The sequence below is a fragment of the Anopheles maculipalpis genome, chromosome 2RL, assembly GCF_943734695.1.
Source record: "Anopheles maculipalpis chromosome 2RL, idAnoMacuDA_375_x, whole genome shotgun sequence".
NCBI lineage: Eukaryota > Metazoa > Arthropoda > Insecta > Diptera > Culicidae > Anopheles > Anopheles maculipalpis.
Window position 1 is genome coordinate 33,017,446 of NC_064871.1, and position 19,801 is coordinate 33,037,246.

Here is a 19,801-nt window from a genome sequence, read left to right on the forward strand (position 1 = left end):
AATTGAACATTGCGCGTGAAGACACAAACCCCATAACCATACGATACGGTTTCCGGGACCAAGGCACTTATAATAGGGTTAATGGAATGAACTCGCGATGTGTGAGAGAACCGTCAAACGATTGAGACTGCTGCATTCATTGACTCCGTTTTAGTTGTGACAAATGTTCCTGCTGGACAAGTGCTGCCGGGTCATCAGATATCAACCGACTGCATCTGCTGCAAACGGAATATGTGCACTGTCCCGTGCACGGCGCTGATGATGTTCAATTGTGGCAGGTTCGAATAATCACCTTCACATGCCACAAACGCCCTGATACAGTGGGAACGCCTTTTCGGATAGGAGAAGTAGTGTGACATCACTAATGTGTTGCGATTTTAATTAAGTGTGAACTACAGTGAACCCTGCAGACACAACAACAGCAGCATGTAAAGTCTCCAGTAAAGTGATTGCTCGCAATTCAACCGATATTCAAAAAGCTGATACAACAATTGCTTAACGAACTTCAGAGGCCAGTGCTAAATCAACGTTAGGCAAGGGAAAATGTCACCATCAAACACACTCCATCGGTCGATGGCGCTTTCCCACGGGATTAATTAAAACCGATTAGCCGCGACCCCTTCTTGATTTGATGTACTCTCAAGACAGTGCACGCGTCTTCTGCCACCAGACGGCGATGGCGATCACAGTTGCGCCATGGGTATTTTGATTTTGGGATTGCATAAACGCGGCCCTTAACTGCTTTCGATGTGCGTGTTACAAATCTACCATACCCATTGCAGTGGTCCCAGTTACCAAGTGGTCGAAACTCTATCCTCGCGGATGTCATTCAGATTGCTTGCCAATGCAGAAGGCATTCTTCCCCCGGTTTGATGTACAACAATGACCCAAAGCACAAATCCCAACCTCGGCCGGCAGTACGGTCAATAAATAATTCGTTATTATTGTGTTTAGTGGTTGTGTTGCAACCGATGACTAACGTTGGAGCGCTCCCTTTTTTACGGTTTTTGTGCAGTGAAACGAGCGAAAAGTAATGACTCCGACCAGCAACAGCGCTACGTGTCTCCGTTTCCTTAGTCGTTCGTACGGGATATCTGCCTGTTTGTTACCAGTTGATCGTTTGGAGAGTATTACATTACACGGTCTTTACTGTTGCAAAAGACGCGTATCATACTGCACAGGAAGCAGCTAAGTACTGTTGCTACTGCACCGGCACTTGTAAGGTTCCTGTTTTAATTCTCCTTTGTTCCGTTTTGCTATCTGCTGACGAGTTTTGCTACAATTACTGTGAGCCATGTTAATAAACGGACTAAATGGGTTTGTGTGTTTAGAATTGCATTGTTTCTGAAAGCCTCTTCACCATAACGACATGAACAAAAGTGTAAAGATAGTATTATTATTTAGTTGCAATCTAATCTGATGAGCCAAGGTAACTCTATCCAACCTGTGAAGAGTGCTTAAATCATTGTAATAAACGAGACTATTTAAAGCAAAAGGTTTCCAGTGTTTCATTTTTAATATTGCATCAATCTCTCACCCACCCTTACACGTGCTCATACTTCCGCACAGATTCGTACGGTGTACATCTATGGACAACCCATCATTTCCCTGTTCGTCGAGAACCAGGAGCGGCTTTGTCTGGCACAGATTTCCAGCACGCTGCTGAAAGACTTTAGCTACAACGAAATTCACAACCGCCGCGTGGCGCTCGGGATCACCTGCATCCAGTGCACCCCGGTACAGCTCGAAATTCTTCGGCGGGCCGGTGCAATGCCCGCCTCGTCACGGCGCTGCGGTATGATCACACGTCGCGAAGCGGAACGTTTGTGCAAATCATTTTTCGGCGAATGCTCGCAACCGGCGCTGCCGGAAGGGTTTGCCTTCAGCGTGTACCACGAGTGTGCGTGGGGCTGCACCGGTTCATTCTCGCCCGCACGGTACAACTCGTCCCGGGCCAAGTGCATCAAGTGCGCGTACTGCAGCCTGTTCTTCTCGCCGAACAAATTCATCTTCCATTCGCATCGGCTCAGCCCGCACGATAAGTACGTGCAGCCGGATGCGGCAAACTTCAACTCATGGCGGCGCCACCTGAAGCTCCAGGGCAGCCCGGCGGAGAAGATCATACACGCCTGGGAAGACGTGAAGGCGATGTTTAATGGAGGTACGCGTAAGCGATACATTCTATCGACGGCTCGCAAGTACAGCGGTGGCGGTACGCCTGCATCTTCCGCCGCACAATCGACAGCAGTTTCTAGCAGTGGTGGTGGAACTGGAGGATCCACAGTGTCCGCGACGACTCGCGCATCTCCACCCTCCTCGCTAGAGAAGCCAACCCCTTTGGTGATAATGCCGACACCAACGCACGCCGAACCTCGGCAGATACTCCCCGTACTGGGCGGTGGTATTGTAGTGCCGAAAAAGGAGTACTCCGATCTGCAACCGATCGACGCAAGCTACAACAGTGACAGCTGCAGCAACAGCACAAGCCCCTTTGCTCACATTCCCCATCTGCTATCGAGCAACAGTTCCAGTGTTGGCGGTTCGTCGGCGTCGACGTCAGCAATTCGTGCAGGCCTGCCACCATCGACACCCGCTCCTATCGGTACGCCGGGAAGCGTTGCATCGCCGGTAGCAACTCCGGTAATGGTCGTTCCGGCAGCTGTATCAACATCGTCCGGTGGAAGTCCTTCGGCAGCGGTAGCATCAACGGCGGCTGCAGCGGCAGCGGCTGCCGCAGCAGCAGCAGCCATGGTTTCTAGTCATGCAGCGGCCACCTCCACCGTAGTAACTAGCTCGGCAGCCGTTGCGGCTGCTAACTTCGGTTTCAAGCTGTCCTGTCTGCAACCGTTCGCGTTCAACGGTATAGGCCACTTTCCGGCGATGGTTCCGAGCACGGCTGGATATCTGGTGCCACTGCTGCGTCCCACCAACCCGAAAAGCATCTCAGCGGCCGCTATGTCAGCGTTTAAGCCCGTAGTTAGGGCGAGGAAAAGGTATGAAGAAGGTGAATCGGTTGGTCGACATCCGATCACAGCCCCGAAGGAAGTGTGTAAAGTGCCGCGTACTGTCATTGGGTGCATTGTCGCGTACTCTTTGCACCACGATTGTTGTCACCTGTCACACATTGCTTGTCACGAACGTTATATACTACCGGTCATATGTCACACGTCACGAACGTTATCCACCGAAAGCTTCCACGGCGGAGCTCATCCAGGAGATATCCTTCTGAAAAGGGACATAAACGTGTTTGCAAAGAAATTTGCAATAGTGTACTTTTTGAGATGCTATTTGCATAACTTTAGGCGTTTTGTTATGCAAAAGGCAGATAATTCGTTTTATGTGTCCCTCTTTCAACAAGGTTTATCAAACGCTGGATCCTCGCAGTAGTTTCTCTCGATTGTTTCACCTTGCTCGTGGTATATTTATGTATCCACGCTTGCCCTCGGATGCGTATTGAATCCTCTGCGAAAACGAGGTGCTACGATGTTGTCACTCGATGACACACTGAATTGTCGCTTCTGGAACTTGCCAACCCCATTAGTGGTGCCCCCAGACCTTGCCCCTTAGCTCGCTTGAGTTTGCGGAAACCGTCCATACCGCTGCTTTGCTAACCGTTATCTTTGCTTCTCGGTACTTCAAATCGACATTGTACTTCCCGTGGATATCCTCGGTTTTTGCTGAGTGTGGCTGGAGCATACAAAGTTGGCCGATTCGCGCGCTGATTTTTGATCGCGCCGCAATGTACCGCAGATGACGTGTAGAGCATGTCCTGCGAGCAGGAGCCATTTAGTAGCTCCTTCATGCTTTCGTTTTGCATTTCGTTCCTCGATCGATCGATAATGCTGAACGATCTAAAAATAAATATGGAGACGATGACGCCAAAACTGTGGTCTCCTGGCAGGTAAGTTTGGGTGTTTCTAAATAAAGCCACCACCATGTGCAATACACAAGAAACGTTTTTTTCTTCCTATTTGATTTTGTTCATTGAAATTTAAGTTCTGTAATTTTATTTTGCTTGTTGATTAATGTTCTTTCCATTAGGAGTTTAAAAAAACTGGAACACTCTTAATAACTCATGATCGTCTGACCTTCTCGGCACAGTATAGAGGCAGTGAAATAGAAGTGCCAAACGAGTGGAAACAGTTTCAGTTTCCCCCTAGCGTACGAGCCAATTTCACAAGTTTCTCACGGTCAAGGACGCGATGTCTATAGCAAGTCATCGATTGCCTCGCGTTGGCAGCCATTCACCGTGTGTCCTTTCTCCGAGGACGTAGCGGCATGGTATGATGATGATGGTGCTTCATCATCCATCAGCAGTATGAAGAAAAGAAGTTGTCTCAAGAACGCGCGTTTGAATATGTTCTCATTTTCCGGCGTTTGTCTTGCTTTGTTCAATGCAATTTGGCGATGCGAAGAAAGCGAGAGACGACGCTGGAGGATTTTCTCGTCTTGACCTTAGGGTCATGGCGCTTCTAGTGCTTTAGAACGTACTGGATGATATTCATGCTCTCTCTCTGTTGCATGTGCGTACTTCGTTTGAGTATCACTTTTGATGCAATCAGCACAAATTTTTGTAAGGCTGCACCTAATAGCACGTGTGGCGATGATGCCCTTTCAGGGCAAACGTTTAGAAAGACTTTTTTCTGTTTGTTTTTGCATGTTAAGCGTATTTCTGGAGAGGTTTTAAATTGCTGAACAGGCACAAGTACGCTTCGGTGCAAGAGCTCTTCGCTGTTTGATGATTTGATGATTGCTTTCCTTGAGGGTATCCTTTTGTATGAGGCAGCAGGAAATCACTTACGTACGGTATGGGTCGTCGTTAGTTACTTTACTCTCTCCAGATTATTAATGTTAGAGTCTTGGACTTCCCTTAAGTAATCGTTTACTTCATTAGGTTCTGTTGTTTTGTATGACTTATAGAGAATTTGTTCCGTAAGGGAGTCTTCAGTCTGTTATACTGCTTCACAAGTTGGCAAGTGCCCCAATTTGTTATGTTCTGCTTGAATCTAGCTGTGAAAGTCTTGAAAAGGAAGGAAACTGGGCTTTATTTTTGAAAGGAAAATTCCTAACAGAACATCACATGTTTAATATTCTCGAGCCGAATGGTCGTAAACGTTCATGGTGCGCATTGTGTGCCATCTCACACTGGGTCTGTGTTGTGTGTGTATATTGCATAGTTTCGTGCTCTGCTTTGATGCTTCCGGAATGTTAAAACTATGAAACCAATGCATTGCGTCATCTGGTCCATTCCGGTAACCCAGACCCCATACTCTCCGCCCAGTACCAGTACGGAAAGAAAGCATTTCAAACCCTTTTGTGCCCGCTGTTGCTCCATCAGAGTGTAGCATGGTAGCATTCTTGCGAAAACTCCTCCCGAACTGACAGCGGTATCGGTTTTCCAAGATTAACCAATTTTTTCGCATCCGGATGATTCTGCTGCTCCCGGCAGCCGAGGCACATTGTGCTTCAGTTTAACGGGATGGTGCCGGGGTTTTGTAAGAAAATCCCCCCAAATACCATCCTCCCAATTTCATCGACTTTCTTGCCACTGAAGCGCGGGCGGGAATCCGATACTTCCAAGTGAGAATCAACTCCCTTGGTTGAAGGAGAAAAACAGGGGAAGGATGTGGTGTTGCGGGTGAAAGAAGTCGTAAAGAAAAAAAAATAGTTCGCCCTTCAAGTGTAGGTTTGCCCAGGAACAAACAACAAAAACAAAGCGATAATCGAAATCGAGACCACGTGTAGTGTGTGGATATGCAGCACTGGGTAGCGCAGCTGTGTTGTCTGTCAGTCAGATTCACTCGCGTTGTGATGTGAGTTTATTTCAGTTCTTATGCGTTCTGACGTGTGCCACCACCTTGGAATCATCGATGTGGTCGGCGGCAGTCCGATGCTTACACGCGGCGCGCACGACCGCGTTTTATTACAGTTTATTTATGTATGATCAGATATTGTTTTTCGCATTTCTCAGCTGTTCCTGCTGTGTGTTGTTTTTTTCGGTTTTCAGCCCTTTTACGTTATCACATTTATATGATTGAATTGTTAGGTAACTTACTATGTTTTAAATGTTTTGTTTCATTAGTTTATAAGTTATACACCATGTTTCCGCTGCATATGGTGCAATTATGTAAAATTCGTAGTAAAATGAAATAAATGTTTAATTATTGTATGATAAATAGGATTTATGTTTGGAGTCGGCGTATGGAATAAGTCATTACAGCTACATGCATGATCCGTGGTCTAATATCTACATTTTTGTGTTCTCTTTTCATTTTCCCTACTTGACGTGTAATATTCTAATCTAGATAAACCTGCGGCTAATACTCGTCAGTGGCAAGACGAAAGAATTCCTCTTCAGTCAAACGGACTCGGCCGGAGACATAGCACTCACAGTGTTTGAAAATTGGCCCGATGGTAAGTTGTGATTGCTTAAGATTGATTTTTATGTTATAAGAACAATGAACTTTCTTTGCATTTTCTCAGTAAATATCGTTCAACGATAAAACTGGAGGAAAACAAAAGCGACTTTATATGTTGTAACGCACCGCAGCGGATGAAACGTTCAAATGAATACTAATCAATTGATCGACAGCTTTGTACAACGCGAATTCTTGTCAACCCAATATACTTGTTTTGCTACAAACGCTAACATACATACATTCCGTACATCATCATTAACGCAACCATATCGAAACCGCCAGAAACCAGAAATCGAAGATTTCATCGTATCACTCCTCCCGACGTCCGAGGTTTACAAATAATGCAATCGATGCCAAACCGTGTTTCGACGATGGTTTTGGCTTCAGGTGTTCCCATCCCACCGCCGTGTCAATTCCATTGTGCGGGCATTACACACCGATACCTCCCCAGAGAACTTCTGGATGCGAATTTTCCATTTGACACTAATGAAGACAAATCTATGGTTTGGGGAAATGCTCTCACTACCTACCGAGCAAAAGTTAAAGGAGGATGCCATAATGCATTTTCCGGCTGCTGTTTCCACTGTACGTATATGTGTCCATGACTGTGTGTTTCGGGGCTCGGACACGCTTGTCCGAGAGTCGCGTTAAATAACGGTAGCCACCAAATCACTTACGTTGCTTTGTGGCTGGAAAAGAGCAGTTGTAATTGAGATATGGCCACACTGGACGCGGGACGGAATGTACCGGGGGATAGTTCCACCGGACGATTGTATGTATGCTGCTGGAAGAAAAGTTTTGTGGCGTTGCAAACATGCGCTTGCGCCGCGTATAAATGTTATCAACTATTTTTCAACTAAATACCATTTTGCTTCTGTTGTGTGTAGACGTTAAAGTTTTACATTGAAAGACGAGTAATAAAACCTTGAAATAGGAGTATAATACTGCTTTCATTATACATTGTACAAGTAATCAAAATTATCCACAGTGTTTGTTTCAACTCGCTCAGTGGTTGTTCTTGGTCAATGCATGTAAAGCTTTTATTATACTCGGAATCACGATACGATTACGGTTACGATAAGCATTAAAAATTAACGATTGGCATAGTAAATTATTTATACATGTACAGAGCAGAGCGGACAAACATTTTTCTTCGATTCTTGGTTTTTTATCTGCAACTCAGTGCGCAAGGTAACATCCTCTTTAAGCTTAGTAACTCTCTTAAGCGCCACTCCAAGTCCTTTCCAGATACCAACTCTCAAGGTGCCACTTTATGTTGAATTTATTTGCTCCATTTTCTTCTACTTCCTTCTTCCACTGCACGTGTCCGGTGCGGGGGGTGTGTGTGTGTGTGTTTGTGTGGGGTGACGAGAAGAAGTGTGTTTTTGCCTTCTTTTCCGAAGAAGATGTGTCAAATGCAATCGTGTCCAGCCCTGCCTTCTTTCCATTAATGTTGTTAAGGAATGTAACTGCTAAAATTGTCGTAAGGGTGGTTACTTCAAGAGTACGACCACAATTGCATGATATTTTTGGTACATTTTTCTTTACACGTGTTGTTTCCTCCCACGGGGAAGGATGAAATTTCGTAAGGCGAGCATTAATTTTGTTGTTTCCTGAGTAGTGTTGTGTGCCTGGGTAGGCATCAATTGGTGTGAGATGTTGTTCAAAACAGTTTACACAAGCTAGCAGTTTGGTTCCAGTATGCAACAGCCTTGCAAATGGAAGATCTGACATTGATCTTTCGTGTCTATGGTCTTCCGTATTACGTCTTTTTGAACAGCATAAATATTACAACGTTATTTGTAGATTTGGAACAACAGTACGTTCCAAAATAGTTGAGGAAATGAAGATTTGTTGTCTGAAACTTGTGAAACTCGGATCGAGCAAAGGTCAGTACTAGTGATGGATCATACGACCCTTTTTATGGATCCACCTGTAGATGGGTTCGTTCCTGTAGGACTCCTGTAAATGCCAGAGGACCTTATCCAATCATTCTCCAACTGATTGATTGTAAAGGTCCTGAGAGAGCAAAAATAAATACGATTTTAACAACAACCAGGACTGAGGCTCTTGCTAATTGCCGTGAAATGGTATCGCAGCAATATTTTTGTAGCATGCTTTTAACAACATTTAATTCTTACAGTTATCTTTTGTAGTTAATTTCTCATCCGAAGTTAGGCTTATGTTGTTACCACATACGTAAGGACTATTTAGGAAAATTGAAAGCCTTCGGCATGAACAAAGGCTTGTTTTAACTGTAAACTCACCACCGCTGACTATCCAGCTGCTGGTCAAGAATGATAAATAAACTAGTTCAGGAAATTGGAAACGACAGGCCAGAAACATTCGAGATTGTTGTGCCAGAACAGGGAGAAGGATGCATCTTGATGTAAAAACTGCAATCAAGAAGAACTGGTGCCCTGTGTTTGAAACATTTAAGCTACATTTTTTATATCTCATAGCATGTTGTTGAAATGCTGGCCTGCGCGCCTAGCAGGATGTTTGTTCCGTGTAGGGTTATGCCTCCCTTTTCATCCAACATTTCCTTTTCTTCTTAACCCAGGGAAAAGGCTCAACAAGCTTCAGTCTTAACAGCCCACACTATGTACGATCACACACTACTAACTTCAGGCTCGCAACAACATGCGAATCCTGTGCGAAATTACTTGACCCAATTGAACGCACGAATACATCCCTCGGCTAGTGTGTTGCGGAGGACATCAGGTCGAACACGAGAAGCCAACAACATTTCGTGGAGGGTCGAACATTACTAAAACAGGTCGAGGAACGCTGTCGTGATTAATTGCCTACATTAATTACAATCAAAATGAACTATATGAGTGTAGAGGGGGCGGAGAGTAGGAGGCGTAAGTAAGGAAGGACGTTTGGTGGTCAACATTCGGAATTAGTTGTTGTCTTTCATCTATGGATAAATGCAATCATAGGTTGGGTTACACCTGATGTAATAATCAAAACATTATGCTATTTTGTGTTGTGTTCGGACCTGTTACTGTTACTGTGGTACTGTTTCATGAGAGAATATTGCATTGTTTGTGCCATGTTATGCTATATAAATGTTTCAATTAGCAAAACAATTTTTAGAGTAAAAAATTATGTGGGAAAAGGAATCGGTGCAGATTCAACAAAAAAGTTTCGGTCGAGCAGGTTCCACCGAGATTTGAACTCGGATCGTTGGATTCAGAGTCCAAAGTGCTAACCATTACACCATGGAACCAGTTGAGGAGGGCGAGTTTCAAACGCGTACAGTATCTACGAAACAGTACACAGCTGTCGTGTTACCGTTGCTTTCCTTTTTTTATCACCGCATCTATAAACAACGATGTACGAAAACTAATTTAACGCTATTGCTAATGCTATGTATTTAATTTATTTTGTTTTTGTTTTGTATTCACTCCACAGACTGGGAAGCGGAAGCGGTAGCAAAGGCAGAAATCTTAAGACTAATCTACCAGGGACGCTTTCTACACTGCAACGTAACGTTAGGAGCGCTGGGGCTACCATTAGGCAAAACCACGGTGATGCATTTGGTACCGCGTGATAATTTACCCGAGCCAAACTCACAGGGTAAGAGAAGAGGAGGAGTGCTCAGATACTTGATGTTTCTGTTAAAAAAAAAAAAAAACTTGTCCACCACTAATCAATTCCCTTTATTTTTCCATTGTAGACCAGCGACAGAAGAGCAAAGGCGGTTCCAGTAGATGTTGTTCCACGAGTTGTTGTATACTGTAACCACCATCACGGCGACGACGACGAAGACGAGAGAGGCGTGTGATGCACGCATGCTGCTGCAACACGGCCGTGGACTGTGTGTACAATAATGGCTAAGAGTAACGCCTCCGGACGACGACGGCACAGGTTTGGTGGTTGGTTAGTGGTTGCAGGACGAACGATGAATCATCGGTGTGAAGATGTGTGGAGGAGGCTGGTCCTGCTATGTATGACGTCCGTGTGCTGATGATCGTCGATGCATCGAGAGACGCGCGCGTAATACGATTAGAGAAGCAGGGATTAAACGTCACGGAAATGGCTCAATAGCAGTGTATAGTTGTTCTTGTGGTTGTTTGATTGGTCGGATTTCCCGTGAGCATGATAAATACGCTTGCGAAAATGCTGTGTTTATGCATGTTTTTCATCTCCTATGGAGTGTCCTGTGTGTGTGAGTGCTGATAGTAGTGTGAGTACGTGCGTAGTTTGTTTTAGGCATTGACACAATTCTAGGCTGCACAGATACAGATAATAGAAAATAGGCCACCCCAAATAGGTTCCCGAAAGTTTCTCAAGCAGCTACTGCTGCTGCTGCTATTGCCTCTCTGGACACAGTTGCAATAATAACCCCTTTTCCCGAAGATTCATCGATTAGCTCGGCAGATATCAACCACCAGAAGGGGGAGTACTCTAAACCTTAAAAAAACGTCACGTCACAGCCAAGGCACGGTTGCAGTGTGCACATCGTGTGTTTACACGCTTTTGTATTATTAGGAAAGCAGCGAATTTCGGTAAATGTTATTAGTAGCAAGTAATAGTGTGTAATAGCAATCGAGATATAATTAGTGTTATGTTTTTTTTTTATTATAATAATTAATAATGTAATACTTATAATTCATCATCGGTTCCGTTTGATCCCCGCTTTTGAGTTTTACACCTCCGTTTCCAATGACTGCCTTATTTGAATGTGGTTTTCTCTTCCCGCGGAAACTACACCTACACAACACTCCCCCCTGATACAAATATGGTGGAAACCGCATCCTCGGGGTGATCATCGAAATATGCAACCATTTTTAAGGGATATATTAGATAGAAGAGTGGGAAGGGGAGGTGGAGAGGAGAGGAGAGGATAGAAAGGAAGGAAGGCAGGAGGAACACAACCCTACCAAGGACGTAGCAAATCTCATTTGACTGACCAAACTGACACACACGTGTAGCTCACAACAAGGCGCGCACTTTTCAAATTGAATATCGCCAACAATCCGAAATGAACGTTAAGCGCGTGTGCGGCGAAAGTTCACGAATGAACCCTACTGACACTAGAGGCACCGAGCAATAGATGGCGCTGTACGAATGGTGATATTTTGTATTTCGCTCTCGATGTAAGGCACACGAAGGAGAGAACACAGTTTAAAACGGGGTAAAAATACGTACGTAGTCCATTTATTGCCGCAATTCTGCACCTACAGACACATACACATATCGTACTCGTGTTTTAATTTGTTTTCCCCTGAAACGGATAATTTTCCGCTTTAATCTTGCACCAGTTTGTTACTTTTTTCTGTACATGTGTAGTATGTTATTCATGATCCGTTTTACATTTCCGTTTCCATCTTACCGCTTCAAGAAAAGATGTTGTGTTAAAATACACTTTTAATTTCACCTGTAGACATTTTCTTTTGTTTATTTTTTTTTCTTTGTTGTTGTTTTAGTGCAAATGGAAGAAGAATGAAGCACACGCAAAAAAGGAGGGAAAGAGCTGAGTGAGAAATTATTCCTTTTGAATTTGCTTTTGAAAAAAAAAAAGTTTTACATCTGGGCAACATGGGCAACAGACAGCAAAAAAAAGGATGGCATTAAAGAAAGAAAACGAAAAAAGCGAAAAACAAAAGCAAAAAGGCAAAATGTGGTTGTAGTTATTAAAAGTAAAAGTAAAAAAAAACACACACAAAAGTATATATACAGATATAAACTGAAAACCTATAGAGATTGGTGGTATAAATATTACTTTACAAAAGAGCTACAGCATAAAAAAAAAACAACGTACTATTACCGTGGACAAAGTTTGAAGGTAATTTGCATGCACGGGCAGGCAGACAGAAGGTACGAAAAAGGGAGAAAATTAGAGTAGATAAAAGAGAAACAAAAAACACGGTGTAGCAGTAATAGAGTAGTAGTGGTAGAGTCGTAGTAGTACCTACCGACAGGTACTACGGTATAAATAAAGAAGAGATGAGAATCAAATGACTAACTTAGGCGAAAAGAAATTATATTATACTTTGTTCTCTTGTGTTTAGGTTAGTTTAAGCAAATGTATTTGATAATGAGTCCTTAACAGGCGTGATTGATACACGGAGAAACACTACCAGCGACTAGAGAGAAACAGAGAGAGAGAGAGAGGGAGAGATAGAGAAAGAAAGAGATTTGTGTGTCTGTGGGTGTATACTGTTACGATAGTGTAAGGACGAACTGAGCTAAAGGAACCGTGTGTATGCAGCATGATAGACACTAGTTGGAGAGAAACCAGAAAGAAAAAGGAAACATACAATCCGTTGTACTATTATTACCCACAAGTTTACCACTAATCACCACTACAAAGAAGAAAAAAAAAACACAAAAATCACAACAACTAAAACCAGTTTCAGCCTCCTATTGCAACGTTTGTAACGAAAAGGAAACGCCTCCGTACTAATTTTTCAACAAACGTAATCATAATCATCATCTCCATGTTGTCGTTATCATAAGGCAATAAGTTTCCCGGTCAATAGGGTAATTCGAAGTCGAAGATGTCATAGTCATAGCAAACTCATAGGCCACTCACAGCCGTCACCGTCTACGAAGGGACAACTGTGTACATGTATAAAATCAAAATCTCAAAGTGTTTATTGTTTGTACGTTTGTATCTCTCTCTCTCTCTCTCTCTCTCTCTCTCTCTCTCTCTCTCTCTCTCTCTCTTCATCTTCTCTATACAACCATCTCGCGCGCGTGTCATAGTATGTCTGCTCCATCGTTGTCAGAGCCATTTTCTCACATCACCTTCTCATTCTCATACTGTTGTCTCACCGTGTACGTTCGATAAGGGCTTAAACCTCCTTGAAAATCCCGTTCGTCCTTCGCCACCACTCCTTCTCTCCGTGTCACAACCCCTCCCAAAACAGTGCATCAAAATGTAAACAGGTGTATGATTTTATTGATCATCTCGTTGAAAACAAACAAAACAGAAGGGGTGCGTTAAAAAAAACTAATTCCCATCCCACAAATTAGGCCAGAAAATACAGGATGAACTAAAAGAAACTAATCAAAAGATTAAAAAAAAAACAGGAAGACCCACACTATGAATGTTAAACCGCGTAATGAAGGAAAAAAGCGGTGCGTTCGGGGTGCGAAAATGAAAAAACGAACGATCGTGGATATTTTAACACATTAGAAGGTGGATAAAAACACAAGAGAGAAAAAAAACGTTTGAACATACTAGGAGGGTGTGGGGGGGGGGGGCAATGGGGAAAATGGGGGAAAAACAACAATATGCCAACGAGAAGGGAAGGGAAAATGTGCTACCGGATAGAGAAAAAACCGGAACCGGAGAAAAAAAAGGAAAAAGATAAAAAAACAAAGAAAAACAATGAACGTGTATTTCCTGCGCGTAAACACGGAGAAAGAGAAGTGATAAGAAATCGTAGCAAAATGTAGAAAAAAAACCCGATGATGCAGCCAGAGAAAAGAAATCATACGCGGATGATAGTGAGGAAGTTGTGTACGTAAAGAAGAAAGTGAAGCATAAGAAGAAGAAGAAGTAACAGCCTGCGCACGCACACACACGCACGCACACAAAACATATGCGTGTTCTTGTGTTGTGTGTGCTCTGCTGTTGTGGCGGGGTGGGAAAACTGTCGCAAAACGGAAAAAAGCATAATAAAAGCTGAAGATGTATTGTTAATATAATGAAGGCTCGGTATTACTTCTTAATTCTCGGTATTATTTGGAAAGGAAAGAAAAGTGAAAAATCAAACACGAAAAAAAGTTTTTCTGTTTCCGCCCGGGATCGAACCGGGGGCCTTCCGCGTGTTAGGCGGATGTGATAACCACTACACCACGGAAACAGCTGTGAAGGATAAGGGATAAATATTTTATTTCAACGTGTATGCCCTACAAATGTACGTATGAGGCGAATTGTGAAGAAGTTTCAAGCAGAAAAGCTCTCTTTATTCACTGATTTATTATATTTATTATATTTTATCTGTTAATGTTTTTGTATTTAAAAAAAAGACACCATAAACCATAAAAATCTAATCCCCATTCTGCACGCACTGTACAGACGCTCGACCGGTAAAACTCGCTCCAGGATCATCGGGTACATCGCTCCAGGAACAGTCGATCGGATTCCCGGTCATGATGCATCTAGTGACATTACAGGACACTTTGCTAACATCAAATCGTGAAATAAAATTGTGATTTACCATAAGGAGCAAATTGCGCAACGGTACCCACGATAAATCGAGCTGCGTGAGTCTATTGTAGCTCAAATTAATCGTTGCTAACGAGCTGGGATAATTGGTACTGTTCAGTATCACCGACGTTAGCCGATTCCAGCACACATCCAGATAGAGCAATTTGTCCATCATAGCAAAACTGTCCAGCTTTACAGTGGATATTTTGTTACTACACAAAACCAGGTCCGAGGCATTTGCAACATTTGCCAAACATTCCGGAACGTTAATGAGTGCATTCTTGTTGATGATTATCCGGCTTAACTGCGGGACATACCAGTGGCAGAAGCTTAGTGTTGTTAGATTATTGTTTGCCAGTCTAAGATCTTCCAGCACAGGCGCAACGAAGGACCCGGTAAGTGATTGTAGCAGATTGTTACACAGATCCAAATAGCGCAACCGAGCGAAGTCATCGAACATGGTCATATTTACGCTTGACAGCTTATTTTGCACTAGATAGATGTACACCACGTGCGCATCGCAACGATCATTCTTAGCTGGAGTTCGAATGACGGTCGAAATACGGTTGTTTCTTACGTCCAAATAGTAAAGCTTTGGCATTAGACAAAAGTGTGTTAAATCTAGCTCCACGAGGAGACAGTTCTTAATTCGTAGCGTTACCAAACTCTGTAGCTGATCGATCGTTTTCGGCACACTGGTTAGCTTGCTGTTTAAGATCAGCAGTTGCTGTAGTTGGTGGTTTTCTTCCTCCACATCAACGCAAGTCAAGCTGGTATGTGTAATGGTTAGTGACGATGCATTGAAACGGCCCGCGATGCTTATCCTCACTAACCGGTCGGAATCCGTTATAACCACCGACTCGATGGGTGACACCGACTGGATGTCTTCCAGAAAGGCTCGATCAGCATGCTCCACCTGCAGATGTTTGTGTACCAATGTGTCGGTTTTTTTTGGAAATATATCGATACACGAACGAATCCAGACTCGATCGAAGATTGTACACGATACAAACGCGATCGTCGCACTTGAGACGTACTGCTGGGATACATTTCACAACGGCGAGGAGCAATAGTAATGTCCCGGCTGCAGTCATTGCTTGTTCTGTCAGTCAGTCACAAACCATGGCACGATCACAAGCTAATAAAATGAGAGATTTTAGCAAATGTACCAGTTTAGAGCCGAACTTTAAGCTTTCCCTCTACACTAACGATCAAGTGGAGCTTAATGGTGATCAAATTTGTGTTTTTTTTGCTCATAAAATTAAATGCAGATTAGGGTAAATCCTTCTTTTTTGGAATCGTGCCTAATCTGGACTTTTTTGGTACAGAGATTTGTTTCAGATTAGTTAAACGAGAAATACGTTCGTTACGTGAACCTACGGGTGGTGGAGTAGGTGGCCGTAGGGATATTCGCCGGCTAGTGAATCCCATTTGACTTAAGATTGCGGCAGGAAAAACAACGAGGAAATACCTCGAAAAAGATGTACAAAATTAGCACAAGAAGGAATGAGAATACAGCGCCGAGCCGTAAAACTTAAACTAAATAAAAGTAAAGTGATTAAGCAAAGCCATAAACAAAGAAAGAAAAATTTCATTCCGAATTGGATTTATTATCGAAAAAGAAAGAAATCTTTCATTTCAATTTGCATTTCGATTTGCTGCAAAAGAAAATTTCCTCCTCCGATGAGAAAATATTCCGATCTCGTGTTTGAATCGGAAAGCAGGGCACCAAATTTGCACCAAAATTCAATTTCGAGTAACGGGAGAACATACTAGTGCAGGAGGTAGCACTTTGCCAGAAAACATCGAAATTTGTTCAGCTGGTAGAAAAAACACCGCCTAGCTGCTTTGCAAATTGCATACTCTGTGGCGCAAAAAATGCTTAGCAATTATAGCTTGCTAAAGCTTTCAATAAATATATAGCGGATTGCATAACGGTAGGCGCAAAAAGGGGTCGTTATGAAAGCTTTTGAAAAGTTTCAAAACAGTTTGAAATTTAAATTTGAATTTTAAATTTTTTCGAACACTACCAGCTACCTCCTCAAAAACATGCTCTCCTGTTACTACCGGTCGATCCTGGTAGGAAATTGGAACGGAAATGAGAAAATTTCGAAGCGGTAAAATTTGATACCAGGTAACTGGAGAGCATAACAGGCGAGGGGGCAGCAAATACAACTTTAAAAAGAACTTAAAATAATTTTCTTTCTGTCATGAATATATATTTTTGCGTGAAGATTTCGTAGTCCTTTCAATTTTACTTAATGAAATTCTCATTTTTGTTCCTTCTTTAAAGTTCTTGTACAAAGATCTCCACAGGGTGTTTTTTTTTGCGACAACGTTTATAATTATTCTAAGTTATGAATATAACTTAACATAAAGATACGAATACTTGTTTTGAGACAGTAACTCCATTGCTCCATGGGAATACTGGGGTTTTTGCACCAAAACTGGGGAGCGTATTGGGTTGTTTGACATAAAGGTGTGCGGCCCAAAGGCGCATTCAATGTTAGGTCATTCATCCAGATTGGATCAAAACTGAGTGAGTTATCGCTGCTTTTGCACGGAAATGCTGGGTTTTTCCTCCATAGCTGCGTGAAGCGGCGGTGGAATCGGGTTGAGGTGTTCTACAAAAAGGTGTGCGGCTCAAAGATCCATCCAACGGTATGCCTTGTGCCACGATCGGACCAGGAATGGCCGAGTTATCGTTGATTTTCCCCGGGAATGTTTTGGTTTTTCCGCAATAACTTGGAAGGGGGTGGAGGGATCGATTTGAAGTGCTCAACAAAAAGGTGCGCGGTCAAAGACGCATCCAACGGTATGCCAGACGCCAAGATCGGAGCAGGAATGACCGAGTTATCGTTGATTTTCCACGGGAATGTTTTGGGTTTTCCGGAATAACTTGGCGGGGAGTGGAGGGATCGGGTTACAGTTTTCTACAAAAAGGTGCACGGCTCAAAGACCCATCCGACGGTATGCCTTATGCCACGATCGGACCAGGCATGGCCGAGTTATCGTTGATTTTCCACGGGAATGTTTTGGTTTTTCCGCAATAACTTGGCAGGGGGTGGAGGGATCGGTTTGAGGTGTTCTACAAAAAGGTCCGCAGGCCAAAGACGCATCCAACGGTATGCTTTTAATAGCGATCGGTCATGGAGTGATCTAGTTATCACCGATTTTCCACGGGAATGCTGCTGGTGGAATTTTCCGGGAGTTTCTCGAAAATCCCCCTTAATTGCCTTGAATATTCAAAAAGCACATAGTGGAGGTCTTTTTAATCAATATTTAAAGAAAGAAACAAAATTGTGAATAAAACTCTTAAAATTGAAAGACAAACTTAAAATGGATCGGAAAAATATTTGTCATGACGGAAAGAAATTATTTTCCAACCGGGTTTTTAAAATTTCTATTTGCTACCTCCTCGGATTCATGCTCTCCTGTTACTCCTGGTCGGATTTTGCCGCATCGGAAATGATCCGGTTTTGGCCGAAAATCTGCCACCAAGTAACAGGAGAGCATGCTTACGTGGAGGTAGCTCGTGCCAGCCGAAAATTTCCAAAATCAGTTTTAAAATCCCGAGGCAAAATTTAAAGTTGAATTCCAAACTTAAAATTTCCAACCCAAATTTAAAACTAACTTTGGAAATTTCCAGGCGGCACGAGCTGCCTCTTCGAATTCATGCTCTCTTGTTACTCATGGTCAGAATTTTGTGGCAAAAATCCGGAAATTTTTATGCGGCAAAATTCGACCAGGAGTAACAGGAAAGCATGAATCCGCGGAGGTAGCAAATGGAAATTTTAAAACCGGTTGGAAAATAATTTCTTTCCGTCATGACAAATATTTTTCCGATCCATTTTAAGTTTGTCTTTCTATTTTAAGAGTTTTATTCACAATTTTGTTTCTTTCTTTAAATATCGTTTGGAAAGCCCTCCACAACGTGATTTTTAATATCGAAGGGGACTCAAGGGGATTTTCCACAAACTCCCGGGAAATTCCACCAGCAACATTCCCGTGGAAAATCGGCGTTAACTTGGCCTTTCCTGGTCCGATCTTGGCATAAGACATACCGTCGGATTGGTCTTTAAGCCGCGCACCTTTTTGTAGAAAACGGTAACCCGATCCCTCCACTCCCCGCCCAGTTATTCCGGAAATACCAAAACATTCCCGTGGAAAATCGGCGATAACTCGGCTTTTCCTGGTCCGATCTTGGCATAAGGCATACCGTCGGATTGGTCTTTAAGCCGCGCACTTTTTTGTAGAACACCTCAACCCGATCCCTCCACTCCCCGCCAAGTTAATGCGGAAAACCCAAAACATTCCCATGGAAAATCGACGATAACTCGGTCATTCCTGGTTCGATCTTGGCGTCCAGCATACCGTTGGATGCGTTTTTAAGCCGCGCACCTTTTTGTAGAACACCTCAACCCGATCCCTCCACCCCTCCCCGCCAAGTTATTCCGGATAAAACCAAAACATTCCCGTGGAAAATCAGCGATAACTCGGCCTTTCCTGGTCTGATCTTGGCATAAGGCATACCGTCGGATTGGTCTTTAAGCCGCACACCTTTTTGTAGAAAACTGTATCCCGATCTCACCACTCCCCGCCAAGTTATTGCGGAAAAACCAAAACATTCCCGTGGAAAATCGACGATAACTCGGTTGTTCCTGGTCCGATTCGGGCGTCCGACACACCGTTGGGTCTTTAAGCCGCGCACCTTTTTGTAGAACACCTCAACCCGATTCCACCACTCCCCGCCCAGTTATTGCGGAAAAACCAAAACATTCCAGTTGAAAATCACCGATAACTCGGCCATTCCTGGTCCGATCTTGAAAAGCGGCATACCGTTGGATGGATCTTTGAGCCGCACACCTTTTTGTAGAACACCTCAACCCGATCCCTCCGCCCCTTCACCCAGTTATGGAGGAAAAAACCAGCATTTCCGTGCAAAAGCAGCGATAACTCACTCAGTTTTGGTCCAATCTGAATGAATGACCTAACATTGAATGCGCCTTTGGGCCGCAAACCTTTATGTCAAACACCCCAACACACTCCCCAGTTTTGGTGCAAAAACCCCAGTATTCCCATGGAAAATGGAGTTACTGTCCCAAAACAAGTATTCGTATCTTTATGTTAAGTTATATTCATAACTTAGAATAATTATAAACGTTGTCGCAAAAAAAACACCCTGCGGAGATCTTTGTACAAGAACTTT

General features: G+C 43.3%; 3 protein-coding genes and 2 non-coding genes across 5 annotated transcripts in view; 1 reads left to right on the forward strand and 4 right to left on the reverse strand.

Moving 5' to 3' along the window:
- Positions 1-19,801, reverse strand: part of LOC126557318 (serine/threonine-protein kinase Pink1, mitochondrial) — a 251,977-nt gene that overhangs the window by 92,686 nt on the left and 139,490 nt on the right. The window lies entirely within an intron of this gene.
- On the forward strand, positions 1,564-10,211 carry LOC126566790 (SKI family transcriptional corepressor 1; the record flags this gene model as incomplete). Its single annotated transcript, XM_050223293.1, has 4 exons — positions 1,564-3,045; positions 6,306-6,414; positions 9,840-10,004; positions 10,105-10,211. Coding segments are annotated over 4 exons (1,821 nt in total), but the record flags the coding sequence as incomplete, so codon positions are not given.
- Positions 9,583-9,654, reverse strand: Trnaq-cug (transfer RNA glutamine (anticodon CUG)). The gene has a single exon. It is a non-coding gene; the product is annotated as a tRNA-Gln (tRNA).
- Trnav-aac (transfer RNA valine (anticodon AAC)) lies at positions 14,173-14,245 on the reverse strand. The gene has a single exon. It is a non-coding gene; the product is annotated as a tRNA-Val (tRNA).
- On the reverse strand, positions 14,432-15,686 carry LOC126558144 (protein phosphatase PHLPP-like protein). The gene is given in 2 exon segments (XM_050214102.1): positions 14,432-15,550; positions 15,552-15,686. Coding segments are annotated over 2 exon segments (1,254 nt in total).